This window comes from Chanodichthys erythropterus, chromosome 3, assembly GCF_024489055.1.
Source record: "Chanodichthys erythropterus isolate Z2021 chromosome 3, ASM2448905v1, whole genome shotgun sequence".
Lineage (NCBI taxonomy): Eukaryota > Metazoa > Chordata > Actinopteri > Cypriniformes > Xenocyprididae > Chanodichthys > Chanodichthys erythropterus.
Window position 1 is genome coordinate 37,725,984 of NC_090223.1, and position 14,322 is coordinate 37,740,305.

The 14,322-nt window shown below is 40.4% G+C and overlaps 1 protein-coding gene across 1 annotated transcript in view; it reads right to left on the reverse strand.

Moving 5' to 3' along the window:
* Nucleotides 1–14,322, reverse strand: part of cacna1aa (calcium channel, voltage-dependent, P/Q type, alpha 1A subunit, a) — a 103,081-nt gene that overhangs the window by 17,949 nt on the left and 70,810 nt on the right. The window contains exons 34-41 of the mRNA XM_067382144.1: nt 13,010–13,075; nt 12,800–12,897; nt 12,558–12,708; nt 11,787–11,914; nt 7,156–7,252; nt 3,856–3,961; nt 3,369–3,476; nt 1,341–1,441 (exon numbers count right to left, since the gene is read on the reverse strand). Coding sequence (XP_067238245.1) covers nt 1,341–1,441; nt 3,369–3,476; nt 3,856–3,961; nt 7,156–7,252; nt 11,787–11,914; nt 12,558–12,708; nt 12,800–12,897; nt 13,010–13,075 — 855 coding nt within the window. The remainder of the gene's footprint in view (nt 1–1,340; nt 1,442–3,368; nt 3,477–3,855; nt 3,962–7,155; nt 7,253–11,786; nt 11,915–12,557; nt 12,709–12,799; nt 12,898–13,009; nt 13,076–14,322) is intronic.

Below are 14,322 nucleotides of genomic sequence, written 5' to 3' on the forward strand. Positions count from 1 at the left end.
CACATGTATAAGATTTTGTACACTCTTTTCATGACCAAAATCATAGTAACTGCTAATAATCATTAGTCATTAAACTGCTAGGATTCAATTACAGAAGGACACACATTATTCTGTTACTCAGCTGGAAGAATGAATGGACATAATTAAAACAACCCATCAGACATACTGAAATATTAAACCAACCACTACAAGTGACTTCATAAAATGAGGAATAATCTAAGTCAGTCAATAAGTTTGGCAATGAATTATTAATCTAGAGGTTTATGTGGAAGAGAGCAATCATGCAATGCAACACTTTCCAAATGTAAAAAACCTTTTAAGGGGCAGCATTACAAGACTTCCCAGGTTTATTCTATTTCTTTTCACTTCTTGGATAGATGCCACATTGATGTGATTTAAATGTCACAAATGTGATTGCAAATTACGATTGTAAGTCTAGTTTTCTAAGGAAGATGAGTTGTGAGATGGAATTTCTTCATGAAATTCCCTCAGTCCTTATAGTTGTTTTTACTAATTAAGGAGAAATACTTTCCTTTTACCAGCTAAAAGTCGGCATAAAACAGAAATTGCTTTTCTCCACTAATGTAATATCGGAGTGAACTGCATCTCGAATGAAAAAAATAAAAAAGTGGGACGGGAGTGTATTTTGTCAATGTGGAATTGATTGGATCGTTGTTGTTTTCTAATCGCTGTGATCTCATGTGAGTGACAGGTTTCTTAAGGGGAGGTCTGATTGTCGCCCTTGGTTTTTGACTAAAGACTATGAGGGCACATAAAAATTGTTCCATTTGGTGACACAAGTGGTGCAGAAATGACACACTTTGTTCCATGTACATCTTATTTTGTGGTGCATTTGTGAATGTAGTACTTCAATGTCAAATGGTTGTTCTTAGTAACAGTGAAATGCTGAGCTGACATCACTATCAACAGTTTGGATTAAAATAGTCATGATTAAGATTCAAGCAAAGAAACCAGATAAATCTATTGAATGACTAAGTACAAAGAAGGTTATCTCTCACAGTCATGAAATTAGAAAGCGAAGGTGAGTGCTTTGTCAAATTTGAAGAACAGTCCACATGAACTGTGGCAAGCAGCAAGAATCCAGCACATTTTCACTGGTTCCCCATCCGAAGGTGAGATGTTTTGGTTGTGGATCTCTCACTAAGAATGTTCTTTAAACAATATAGGCACATCCACAGGCATGTATCTAGCTAAGGTTCAAGTGTGTTCATGTTTCAGAGTTTGGTGAAAGGTATTAATTAGCACAATTGAGGATTGCTTGTCACAGCTCATCATGGATTGAAGTTGGGTGACTGCAGGGTGAGAGGAAGATGGCATACCTGCTCATCATGGAGAGCTTGTGTCCGTTTGGCTTTACTTTGCCGGTAGTACTCCATGATCATCATGGCAGCGTAGATCTTTCCTACTGTCAGGTCTGTCGCTGCTGAGAAAAGGACAAGTTACCCTGCACGATTAGACAAGGTGAGATGGACCCTGAGCGAGGGGGATGGGAGTGAGGACGGGACATGCACAAGACAAACGCAGATGCACAAACTCACATGCACAAACAAAGAGTGTCAAATTGACACACACAGAGCCAATGGTCTTTTCACAAGCAGACTGATTCAAATGGTTAAAACTGGGCTTTTTATGCACTTCATTTTTATCACCTATATTTTAAATACTCTTACCGTTTCTACTGTTTTAAATCAGTCAGAGTATTGCAAGAACTGACAACAAACTACAGAATAACTCCTAGATACAGTAAACAAGGTAACAACGGTCTCCAAAAAATGGTCTCTGCCACTTTATGGAACCGAGTCCACATGGAGAAGTTACTAAGAGTAACTTCAGACTATGTTTACATGCCATGCTTAGTGGTGTTTAAAGCCATGGTCACCACCTCTGTATAGGATCTGCATAGAACAATGAAGATAAAATTAGCATCAAACAATACAGATCTAAATTATTACATGCTTGCTGCAGTCTCATCTGAAACATACTTTTATATCAGTAGCATTATATTTTTCCCAAAAGCTTTATTGCCTCATGTGTGACAGCAATGTCACCTCATTATTTCATGCTTTTTTGGAGCATCTAGCAAGCATTAGGCTACCTTTTTTTAAGCAAGTCTCATAAGATAGTAAGCCTTTAGCATGTTTTTAACACGTCTTACCGGCAAGTTAGCACATACATCTTATTGGTAGCATATAAGTGGTGCAATAAAATGTTTTTTTTTTTCTTTTCTTTTTTTAAATACTGTTTTATGTACATCTTGTCAGGAATCTCATAACCCCTGTAGTGAAAAGACATCTATAGAGGGTTGATCTATAGTAAGGCACCCCCTGATCTCAGGCATAGTGATCTAGGACATACATTTAAGGCTGCTATCGTTGTTTTTTGTAGCATTTGAACATACATTGTCACAAAATATATTTTTTAATAGTTTTTTTTGTGCAAAAATCTCTACATAGTGGAAGGGTAGGAGCTAAACATGCTAAAGATAGCAGAAACACAACAGGTGTCCCTGAAACATCTTTTTTTTTTTTTTTTACCGCACTAAAGTTTATTTCGGTTTTTACATGTAAACTAGGTTATGCGTACAGTGCATGTGATGTAAATTTTATCATCAGCATAGTCTGCCAAATGTTTCTAACTGTGCATACTCCACGCTTGCACATGCATCTTGAATTATTTTACACTAATTAGTTGCCACCACTTACTATAGTAATAATAGTAAATTATGCATAATTACAAGTAACTAACCCTAAACCAAATCCTAACCCTAATTGTAACTCAATAGTAAGTACATGTACATAATTAATAGTACTCAGTATTTATTTGAGTAATTACAATGTAACTATGGCACTGTAAAATAAAGTGTAACCAAGCATTTTTCTCTCTCAAAAGTTAACTTCTGTAGAAAAATAGTAAAGACACTAGACAATGATGAAACTTTCATGCGTAGAGCGCCTGTGTTTGCCACACTATCACATGGAGTACACTATGAAAGGCTATGTATTTGGCTGTTCGGAAAAAAAAAAAAAAAACGCAAAATATTTCCTTAGTTCATCGGTATGTATAGGCATTGCATCTATTTATATGTTTGCACAGTTATCTGATTTGCATACTACATACTTTCTGCATAATTTTCAGCGTTGACAATTCATTCTGACTGATGTAATTAGTCTGCACTTAATCTTAAAGTGTGTGGTCTATTTCTCTAAGGTCCTAAAATTATTCTAAACTAAGGGTGCCGGCCTGGACCATCAGGGGGTGCAGAGCAGTGAGTGGGCTGACTGAGAGAAGCTGTCCTCAGGTGGTAAAAGAGAAACATTGTGGACACACCAACCTCCTGGGTAACTTACACTTGTGTGGCGTCACTAGAAGGTCCAGAGTCTTCTGAGAGAGATTAGGCCATATCGCCATCATCTCCTTCCTTAGTTCAGCATCCATTTGGTGTTTATCCACACCTCCTATTTACACAGCAACAGGTACACGTACACACATATGTGCAAATATACTTCCACAAACACACACACACACAATTTTTTTGTCTTATGTAAACGTACTGAGCACAAAGTCTTACAAATTATATTTTACAACTCAGTGGTGTTCCAAAGACTCTTTTTTTGGATTTCACCGAAAATTCTCAAATTTTTAAGGTTTAAGTTAAAATTGAATCTCAGACTTTTGAACCCCACTCTAATTAAACCACTATAGGCAAATATATTTACCATAGAGTAACCATTCAGACAGATTTAGGCAAAAACAGAGGAAAAGTCTACTTTACATAGGTAAGATACAAAGAGGAATGAATGAGGAAAGGAAGAAGGGGTGCCAAACCTTCCCCACCCTTGGCGATCTTGATGTCCAGAGCAGTTCGGATTAAGGCCATAAGGGTAGAATTAAAGTGCACTGTGTTATCATCGGCAACTGGCAGATCCATCCGCAACAGTCTCTGTGGAGAGCCAATCAAGGGCAGTTAGAAGAGCAGAGCCACCGAAATGTGTGTGTGTTCTGAACCTCCGAGCAGGGTGTGTTTTTGGTGTGTGAGAGGGATTGGGGGAGAAAGGAGGAGGGATTTTCAGGGTTAGCTCTGTGACCTTTGATACTCAGTTTAAGAATTAATTTAGAACTGTCTTAGTGTGGTAATCATGACAAAGTGGAGAAATTGAATTATTCTATGGTCTAGAACAGTGATTCTCAACTGTTTGGTCATGACCCAAAATTTGGGTCATAGATACTTAAAACATATAATACAAATAAAACTTTTTATCAACTTTTAAAAGCGAGGAGGAAGTAATCATATTTTTTTGTTGTTGACCTCAAAGTTTGTTTAAATTCAACCGTATGTTTTTTTTCCCCATCAAATTAGCCAGATGCCAGCATTGACAGATTGTGTGACAGGACATCACTGTCGAAATCCATGAACATAAGGCAAGGTGACACTAAGGTAAAACAAATCATACTAAATTAATGTGTCAATGTCAATGTTTGACTCTAAGGACATTCGTTTTGTAGCTGTGTTGCCCTTTGATGTAAAATCTAGGTCCTGAAGCAAAAACCAGCCAAAAACCACTGATCTAGATATCAATTAAACATATGCTACAAATCAAATTCGTATCTGTGCGATGGTGTATCTTGTTTTCATATTAGCATCCGAGCAGTCGGTCAAAGAGCTTTTCCAGGAGGAGGTTCACATATTAAACTCAGACCAGCGGATGAAGTAATCAATTAAAACAGCATTACGTAAATGTCAGTGTTTTAAAGTATAATTCATCCTGTACTGGTCTGGGGAAAGATTATACTCAAACACAGAAAGTCATTATTGCATTGCACAGGGTTAAATGTTACCTCAATCCTTCCGATACCATGACACCCTCTGTTATGCAATCGCCCACGTTACCCGATGTCTCCCCGTCCCACTCCACCCCTGAAGAAACACTCACCCCCCACCCCCCACCACCCTCTTTCCCAGCATGCATCATGCAGTCACATGCATCACAGGACAAGCAACAGAGCAGCCAACACTGAAAGCGTCATCTAGTTGGTTCATTTCAGCTCATTCATTTAGGTTTAGTAGTGGTTGCTGTCATTGAGACTCAATCATAGATGGGCTACTGGATAAAACAAGAGCTTGATCCAGATTCTCTGGTCTCTCAATGCAAAAAAGATGGGTGCAGGCTATTGGTTTAGGTTAGAGCAGCATTCTCCAGTAAAAAAGAACAAAAAAGGGAATGGCTTTGTGAGTTGTTGTTGTGAAGAGGATGAGCTAAGAGTGAGGATTCGGCTACCTGCTGCGCGAAGGTAATACTTTAATGCTACAGATGATAAAGAGAGAAGCAGTGGGCTGCCAGAGAGGAGTACCGGAGCAGGAAGTTGGTTTAGGACTGACAGCTTTTACAGGAGGAGTTTGGATGGTGGAGATGGTAGTGATGAAAGAGACAGGACAGAGACAGTGACACCAAATTTAAAGAGAGCTCGAAAACTACATGGAAATCCGAGTGCGAAGGAGAATGAAGCGTAAGATAAAGCTACAGGAAACATAAGAAAAGAAAGCTCTACCACAGGCTGGTCACATTTTCTACAGGCGATCCTCTATTATGGGCCCTAATGTTTGACAGGGAGAAAGAGGGTGAATGCAATGGTCTTGGTCACTGTTCCTCATTCCACTGAGATTAGGGGGCGACAGAGACCCCATTAGACTGGAAGTGACTTGTCTGATCGAACACACAGAGATTGTTGGGCTGCCACCACAAGTCTAAGTTGGTGGAGATCATTGAACACTCTGTGGAGCAAAATATTTTACTTGACAATGAAATGGGAGTTCAAATGGGACAGAGAAAAATGAAGGGTGGGCAGAGAAAAGGTAAGAGAAAGGAGATCCCAGTCTGGTTTAGGGCTCACTAAGGGCACAGATCTCCTTTCCTGCACTTTTTAGCTGTCGTTCACTGACCAAGGGTGAAATGTCAGTGTACGTTTGCGGGCGGACAGACAGAGAAAGAGAAGGTGAAAGAGAGAAAAGGCTAAGGGAGTATCTTGTGGGAGGGGCCAGTGGCCTGGAAGGCGGAGCATGCAGATGATTGGCAGAATGTAAAGAGGAGGGGCTGGAAACAGATTAGAACTGCATTGACAGAAGAAAGAGAAGTGGGAAAAGGATTTTAATTTTTGTGCAAAAGAGTTACACTGTACGAAAATGACTTACTCCGTCGTAGTGCCTTAACGCTACCCACGTGTTGTTGCACGTGTGTGAGTGTGTGCATATCTGTGTGTAAGCGAAAAGAGAGAGACAGAGAGCTGGTCCCAAGAGGAAAGGGTCCCTAAGAGAGCGGCATCCACAGAGCTGAGGGACTCGGAGGACTTAAGTCCTTCAGGCCTTCCAACCACTGCTGCACACGCACATTTGGATGTGTATTTGAGCGTGCGTGTTTGTGTTTGTGTGTGTGCATGATGATGTGTCCCAGTTTGTGTACTTATGCACTATTCTATGCCATTTTGCCGACTAAATAGTGTGAGTGGTGTGTTCACACTGAAAAGTGCACATCGATGAAAGGTGCCCAGATGATGCACTTATTTAATTATAAAAGTGTGGAAGGGCAAACTCAACTGTTGCAGCTTTCCTTAAGTGGCGGAGGTGGAGGGACTATCAAACTATGATGCTGGATGACAAAGTAACCTTATAAAATTCTTACACTAGACGGTAGAGTACATAGTATATGTGCATAAGTGTGCTCTGCGTCATTTGGGACACAGCTTTTGTGTTTACTGTCATACTCGAATGTACTTTTTGATCACTGCTGTACATTAAAGCATAAGCATTTAGCTTTAATGTATCGATAATGATGTAGACTGTGAAATCAAATCTGAGACCTTTACATTTCATCCTTTAAAGCTTTAAATCCTGCAAGAGAGTGCGGTATTGTTTGTCGGTGCGTATGTCTTGATACGGTGCAAAAGTGCTGAGAAGGTTTGTCCGTTCCCGCTTCCCTGTGGATCGGCCCGTCTGAGCCTAACACCCTTGAACCCGGCCCTGCCACCAGAATCACAATAGCGGCCTCCGTCAGACAACGAAGGAGGAAAAGAAGGAGAGAAAATAAAAAGAGAAAACACCAACAGTACAGACACAGCGCTGGCCACTCGGAGGCCCTCTACCTTGTAGGCAACCCGTGCAGGGCACTTCTTCCCCAGGCCTAACGGAGGAGACATGTGCCTGAGCATCTCATACATATCCCTGTAACTGATTCTGCCACTGGGCAACCGAAACAAAACAAAAAACCAAAGGAAATGTGCATGGGAGAGAGAGAAAGAGAAGAAAAAAAAGGAGTAAATCAAAAAAGAAGGGATCAGGAAGGAGACAAGAAAGTGGGAAGGGAGGAGAACAGAACAGAACAAAAAGAAGGTTATTGGCTTGGACGAAAGGAGTGGTTTGGTAAACTAGGCTGCCGTAAGACTGATGATCGGTTTATTTGTGAGTAAGGGGAAGGAGGAGGTGGGACGCTTGAGTGCTAAAACGGCGTTCTATGCAATGGGGCAGGTTGCATAGAAGAGCAGGGGGGCTTCAGAACAGGCATAAAGTCCCACTGCTGGCAGGGCGTTGTAATGAAGTTTTATGTCAATGCAGTTTCTGTCCCCCTCCACCCAGAACAATGCACGCTACCGTACCAGCTAGACCTAGACGTGCCTCAACAGCAAGCAAAACAAAAATCAAAGATGGCTGATTCGTTTCTTTTTTTGTTTGTTTGTCTTTCACTTTAGTGGTTTTCTCGTTTGCTTGTTTCATACACAATAGTGCACTTCATGCTCCTGTAAGTGTCGGCATTGTCCTGCACATTCTCATTGTCATATCAAGTAGAATGCAAGTAGAAATGGTGAGAGTACAAAAACATTGTTGAAAAGAAAAAGAAGAGGAGGTAAGCGACATTCATTGCATTCTGGATGCTAGCAGGTAATATTAGTTTTTAAGTGGAAGTCAAACCTTGCAGGCCACCCTATGAGGACATTTCTTGCCTAAGCCCAGAGGGGGGTCGATAACTCGCAATAAACTGTACATATCCTTATAATGAATGCGCCCGCTGTAAGAAGAATACAGGGAAGTTAGAGAACACAACTCAGAACAGAGACATTGGCAGGAAGAAGAGCACAAGAACAGAGAGAGAAGCACAGAATCACACAAACATTTTCTCATTTGCTCGTCACCCGTTTGTGCCGTTAAATCTTGAGGCTGCGTCTGGTCATTTCACAAACCTCTATAGTACTGCTCCTCAACCATCTCTACTTCATTTCTTGTTTTTTCCTTTTGCTCTATTTTTCTGTTTTCCTATTTTTCCTTTCCTTCATTCCCTTTTCCTTTCCTTCTATTTTTCATCCCCTTTTCCCTTTAACCCTTTGTTTTCCTTCCTTCCTTTCTCTTTCCCTCTCCTGCTTCATTCGTTCCTTTCTGTTCTACTTTCTTTTCCTTCCTTCCTCTTTCCCATCCTTCCTTTATTCCTCATTTTCTCTTCTACTTCCTTTTAGCTTCCATCATTTCTTCCTTCTGATTCATTTAATTCTTTCTTCCTCTCTCCATTTTTTCGTTGCACTTCTTTCTACTTCTGTTCTATTCTACTTCTGTATTCTTCTCCATCATTTCTTTGTTTCTTATTTCTCTTCCTTCCACCTTTTCTTTTTCTTTTCCATTCCTTCCTCATTCTCCTTCCTCTTCTTCCTCATTCTCCTTCCTTCCTTCCTTCCTTCCTTCCACCTTTTCTTTTTCTTCCTCATTCTCCTTTATTTCTCCTTCCTTCTTTCCACCTTTTCTTTTTCTTCCTCATTCTCCTTCTTCCTTCCTTCCTTCCACCTTTTCTTTCTCTTCCTCATTCTCCTTCCTTCCTTCCTTCCACCTTTTATTTTTCTTCCTCATTCTCCTTCCTTCCTTCCACCTTTTCTTTTTCTTCTTCATTCTCCTTCATCCTTCCCTCCCTCCCACCTTTTTCTTTCTTTTAATTCCTTCCTCATTCTCCTTCCTTCCACCTTTTCTTTTTCTTCCTCATTCTCCTTCATTCCTCATCCTGCTTCCTTCCTCCCTCCGTTCCTTCCACCTTTTCTTTTTCTTTTCCATTCCTTCCTCATTCTCCTTCCTCTTCTTCCTCATTCTCTTTCCTTCCTCTCTCTCTCCCTTCCTTCCACCTTTTCTTTTTCTTTTCCATTCCTTCCTCATTCTCCTTCCTCTTCTTCCTCATTCTCTTTCCTTCCTTCCTTCCTTCCTTCCTTCCTTCCTTCCTTCCTTCCACCTTTTCTTTTTCTTCCTTATTCTCATTTCTTCCTTGTTCCCCTTCTTTCCTTCCCTCCTTCCACATTTTTTTCTTCCTCATTCTCCTTCCTTCCTTCCTTTTCTTTTTCTTCCTCATTCTCCTTCCCTCCCTTCCTTCCACATTTTCTTTTTCTTCCTCATTCTCCTTCTTCCTTCCCTTCCACCTTTTCATTCCTTCATCATTCTCCTTCCTTCTCCTTCATTCTTCACCTTCCTTCCTTCCACCTTTTCTTCCTCATTCTCCTTCCTTCCTTCCTTCCTTCCTTCCTTCCTTCCTTCCTTCCACCTTTACTTTTTCTTCCTCATTCTCCTTCCTCCTTCCCTCCCTCCCTTCCTTCCACCTTTTCTTTTTCTTCCTCATTCTCCTTCATTCCTCATCATGCTTCCTTCCTCCCTTCCTTCCACCTTTTCTTTTTTCTCTTTTCATTCCTTCCTCATTATTTCTCCTTCCTTATTCTCCTTCCTTCCATCTTTTCTTTTTCTTCCACATTCTCCTTCTTTCCTCATTCTCCTTCCTTCCTCCTTTTCTTCCTCATTCTCCTTCCTTCCTCCTCCCTCCCTCCCTTCCACCTTTCCTTTTTCTTCCTCATTCTCCTTCCTTCCACCTTTTCTTTTTCTTCCTCATTCTCCTTCTTCCTTCCCTTCCACCTTTTTCTTTTTCTTTTCATTCCTTCATCATTCTCTTTCCTTCCTTCCACCTTTTCTTTTTCTTCCTCATTCTCCTTCATTCTTCATTCTTCACCTTCCTTCCTTCCACCTTTTCTTCCTCATTCTCCTTCCTTCCTTCCTTCCTTCCTTCCTTCCTTCCTTCCTTCCTTCCTTCCTTCCACCTTTACTTTTTCTTCCTCATTCTCCTTCCTCCTTCCCTCCCTCCCTTCCTTCCACCTTTTCTTTTTCTTCCTCATTCTCCTTCATTCCTCATCATGCTTCCTTTCTCCCTTCCTTCCACCTTTTCTTTTTTCTCTTTTCATTCCTTCCTCATTATTTCTCCTTCCTTATTCTCCTTCCTTCCATCTTTTCTTTTTCTTCCACATTCTCCTTCTTTCCTCATTCTCCTTCCTTCCTCCTTTTCTTCCTCATTCTCCTTCCTTCCTCTTTCTCCTCCCTCCCTCCCTTCCACCTTTTCTTTTTCTTCCTCATTCTCCTTCCTTCCTCCTTTTCTTCCTCATTCTCCTTTCTTCCTCTTTCTCCTCCCTCCCTCCCTTCCACCTTTTCTTTTTCTTCCTCATTCTCCATTCCTCATTCTCCTTCCTTCCACCTTTTCTTTTTCTTCCTCATTCTCCTTCTTCCTTCCCTTCCACCTTTTCTTTTTCTTTTCATTCCTTCATCATTCTCCTTCCTTCTCCTTCATTCCTTCCTTCCTTCCTTCCTTCCACCTTTTCTTTTTTCTTCCTCATTCTCCTTCATTCCTCATTCTGCTTCCTTCCTTCCTTCCCTCCTCCTTTCTTCCATTCTTCCTTATTCTCCTTCCTTCCTTCCACATTTTTTCTTCCTCATTCTCCTGCCTTCCTTCCTTCCTCATTCTCCTCAATCATTTGAGCATAATTTTCTTCATGTAAAAAGGCTTTAATCCTGCTTGCATGTTAAGATTCAGTCCTTCCATTTCTTCTCTGAATAGTTGATTAACGCTCAGTTGCCCGCCTACATTATTGTCTAACACACAACATTAGGGTGACAGGCACTGGAATGCAGATACCGAGAAACTTAGCGTGTTCATAAGAAGGGATGGGGGCTGGCACAGTAAGTTTGGCTTGCAGTATGCAGTATTCCAGAGTGGGAGGACTGGGACTCACAGAAGGGCACGTAGGAGGGTTTGAGGGGATAGATGGATTTTAACAGAGCTGAGAAGCTCAAATCCATGATCCCTTTCTCTCAGCTGGTGCTGTGGTATTCTCCCCTCTGTTTGGTCCAAGGTAGGATACAATGAAGCCAGGCTCTGTACGTTAAAGACTGTGCCAGAGGCCATGGCTCTATACTCATGTCAAAAATGAAGCGTTCCAGTCGAACACATAAGAGAGGGCCAACGTGTTCTGCATTATATAGGACAGAGGCTTTATTCACATGTGTGAAAATGTATAGTTATACACATTTAAATCACACTGGCCTTCCACACAAGACCAAAAAGTGTTTATTAAAATAGCCTCTTAAAAATGGTATGTCCAGAAATGTAGGGGCCAAAGAAATTCAAAAAGTTGTAGTCAGAGTAAGTTTTTTAAACAGCATGTAAACATTTTAAACAGCATGTATTTTAAAGGATTGTATCGTTTCATCTTTCAAGGATTAAACATGTTATTGACAAACTAACGTTAGTTGTATATCTATATGAAACTACCAAGAGTGTATGGATGAGTTTAGTGAGATACATTTATAAAAATAACTTCACTTCAGGTTACCAAGTAATTAGTACTTTTAAGCCTTAGTATGTAAAATACAAAATATACTAGAGTAATATATATACTGTTGTGTTTATGTATGCAAGATCACATGGGCTCACCAAGCAGCTGGATCATACTCTGCCCAGATCCTCACATACTCGTCCAGATGATGGGGTCCCAGGATAGAGGAGTCACGTGTCAGGTACTCAAAATTATCCATGATCACAGCCACGAAAAGATTCAACATCTATACACATGCAAATCAAAGTCTGATGAGTTGAGCTGTATATTACACACCAAATGTACATGAGGCAATATTAATACAATACAGTCATGGGAGTCACGTTGTAATAAAAAATGAAATGGACAGTTTTATTTATTTATTTTTTTGATAGATATAAAACTAGCCCTTTTACTACAGCAATCAAGCTGCCGCTCAGTTTGATATGACAATGGATTAGCGGTGTAATTATGGTGAAGTTACGACCAAATTTTTGGTTTGAATAACCTATATTCATATTTAATATAAATTCGGTTACACTTTAAGTTGTCAGTGCATTTAAGTATTGAGTAATAATAATTTATTACATGTACTTACTATAGAGTTAGATTTAGGGTTAGTTAAGTACTTGTGCAAAATTTATAGTTATTACTACAGTAACTACATGTGACATATGTAACGACAAAATAAAATGTTACCAGCTCTAATTATAATATAATACTAACTAACGAAATGAAAACTATTGCTGCTCAACAATTTGTGATCCTTTCATCTTTAATCATTAGCAGGGACAAATTCAGCCACTGCAACCAGCTGTGGTAACACGTTCCACCGTAACTTGTGCCTATGAGTACAATGGAAGTAATAACAACAGTGCTGTTGTTCTCACCAGAAAGGAACAGAGGAAGATGAAGGAGACAAAGTAGAGGTAGGCAAACTCGCTCCCACATTCTGCCTCCGTGTTACCAGAGAGACGATCACACACCTTCTTTCCCAGACATGACAGCATGATTTCATGCCATGCTTCACCTGTAGCACTCCTACAAATGCACAGAGTTGAACTACGTTTAGAAAGTGTATGCAACCCACACACAACATTCAACAGAGGCAGTCTGTGATGCACACACAAACCTGAAGAGCAGCATTAGGGCCTGGAAAAAAGTCCTGAAGTTGTTGTGCTGGTTAATGGCACTCTCACCATTGTCATCAAGCGAAATGTTCCCAAACAGCTGTGAAACCAGCATAAACCCACAATGTCATTGCCCACTACCTTCAAATATAGCCATTTACCTATTCTCAGTATGTGCTGTGCAGCCTCCCACACACTCTCTCAATACTCACCTGCATGCCAATGATGGCGTAGATGAAGAACAGCATGGCGATGAGTAGGCACACATACGGCAGAGCCTAAATACAGCAGATAAGTCAAAATTAACCAACATTTAAATGTTGTGTGAAAACCAGTTACTCGACAAATGTGCAGCGTATTGTCAGAATGTTAACCTATTGTCTACAAGAGATGTATGCCATGTTCATTTTTAGACAACTTTTGATTTTTACACAACTTTCAATGAAAACATTAAAACAATTATAATTCAGTATTTTTTGTCAGTTTTATTCGGACTAAAATGACATGTCTACAAAATACCATTTTAGTTGACAAAAATATGCTTTAGTTATTCACTGTCTGTGATTTATCAGTCACGTTGTGAATATGCGCGCTTGGCAATAACATCCTGGTGTAACTTATCTTCAGTTCAGTTAAGTGCATTCACAGCATTTCTCATAAATAATGATCTGTTAAAGGTGCAGTGTGTAAATTTTAGAGGCATCTACCAGTGAGGTTTAGAACTGCAACTAACGGCGCACACCCCTCCCTTTTGCAGAAGCTACGGTGGCCGTCTGGCCGACACAACACAAAGATGTTGCCGTCCGAGACAGCAGAGTGGAGCTGTGTGAAGCAATGAGGTTACTTCTAACAAAGAACGGTTCGAATAAACCAGACAACTACTACCAAAGACTACAGAATAACATAAGACACATCACTTCTATTGTTTTGAATGGGAGAAAGTGCTTGAAATATGGTGGAATAAGTCCCGCCTTCTGAATAAGAGCCAATCGCCGATTGGTAAAGTCATCACGTCACTGCAGTGGCCGTTAGAAGCTCCGGTTCCTACAGAAACAGTCAGATGCGCGCCTCCGAAATGAGGCACAAGAGAAAAAACTCGCTCCCACATTCTGCTACACTTGGGACTGCGAATGCGTGTTAGCTTGATCCAGCCTGAAAAATACATTTTTTGTCATGATTTGAACGTTTAGAAACAAAATTTATGAGACAGTTGTTGTCAAATTTCATTGGTGATTTAAAATATGAAATTTAATCAAAAGCTTGGCCAACGGCTTTGGAGAATTTGATGTTTCCCCCATTCAAAGAGATAAGAGCTGCACTTGCATGCCCGAGAGGCGTTTCAAAGATGGCCGCCGAGTGAAATTTCCTGTCTTAAAGGAACTTTGCTACTACTACTACTACTACTACTTTGTGCGTATTCAACGTTGTGATGATGCAAACTACCTCTAAAAACACAAACGATTTAAAAGAAGAACAACATAGTGACTAAACGCGCTCCGTAGAGCAGTTTGTCTATTTAGGGCGG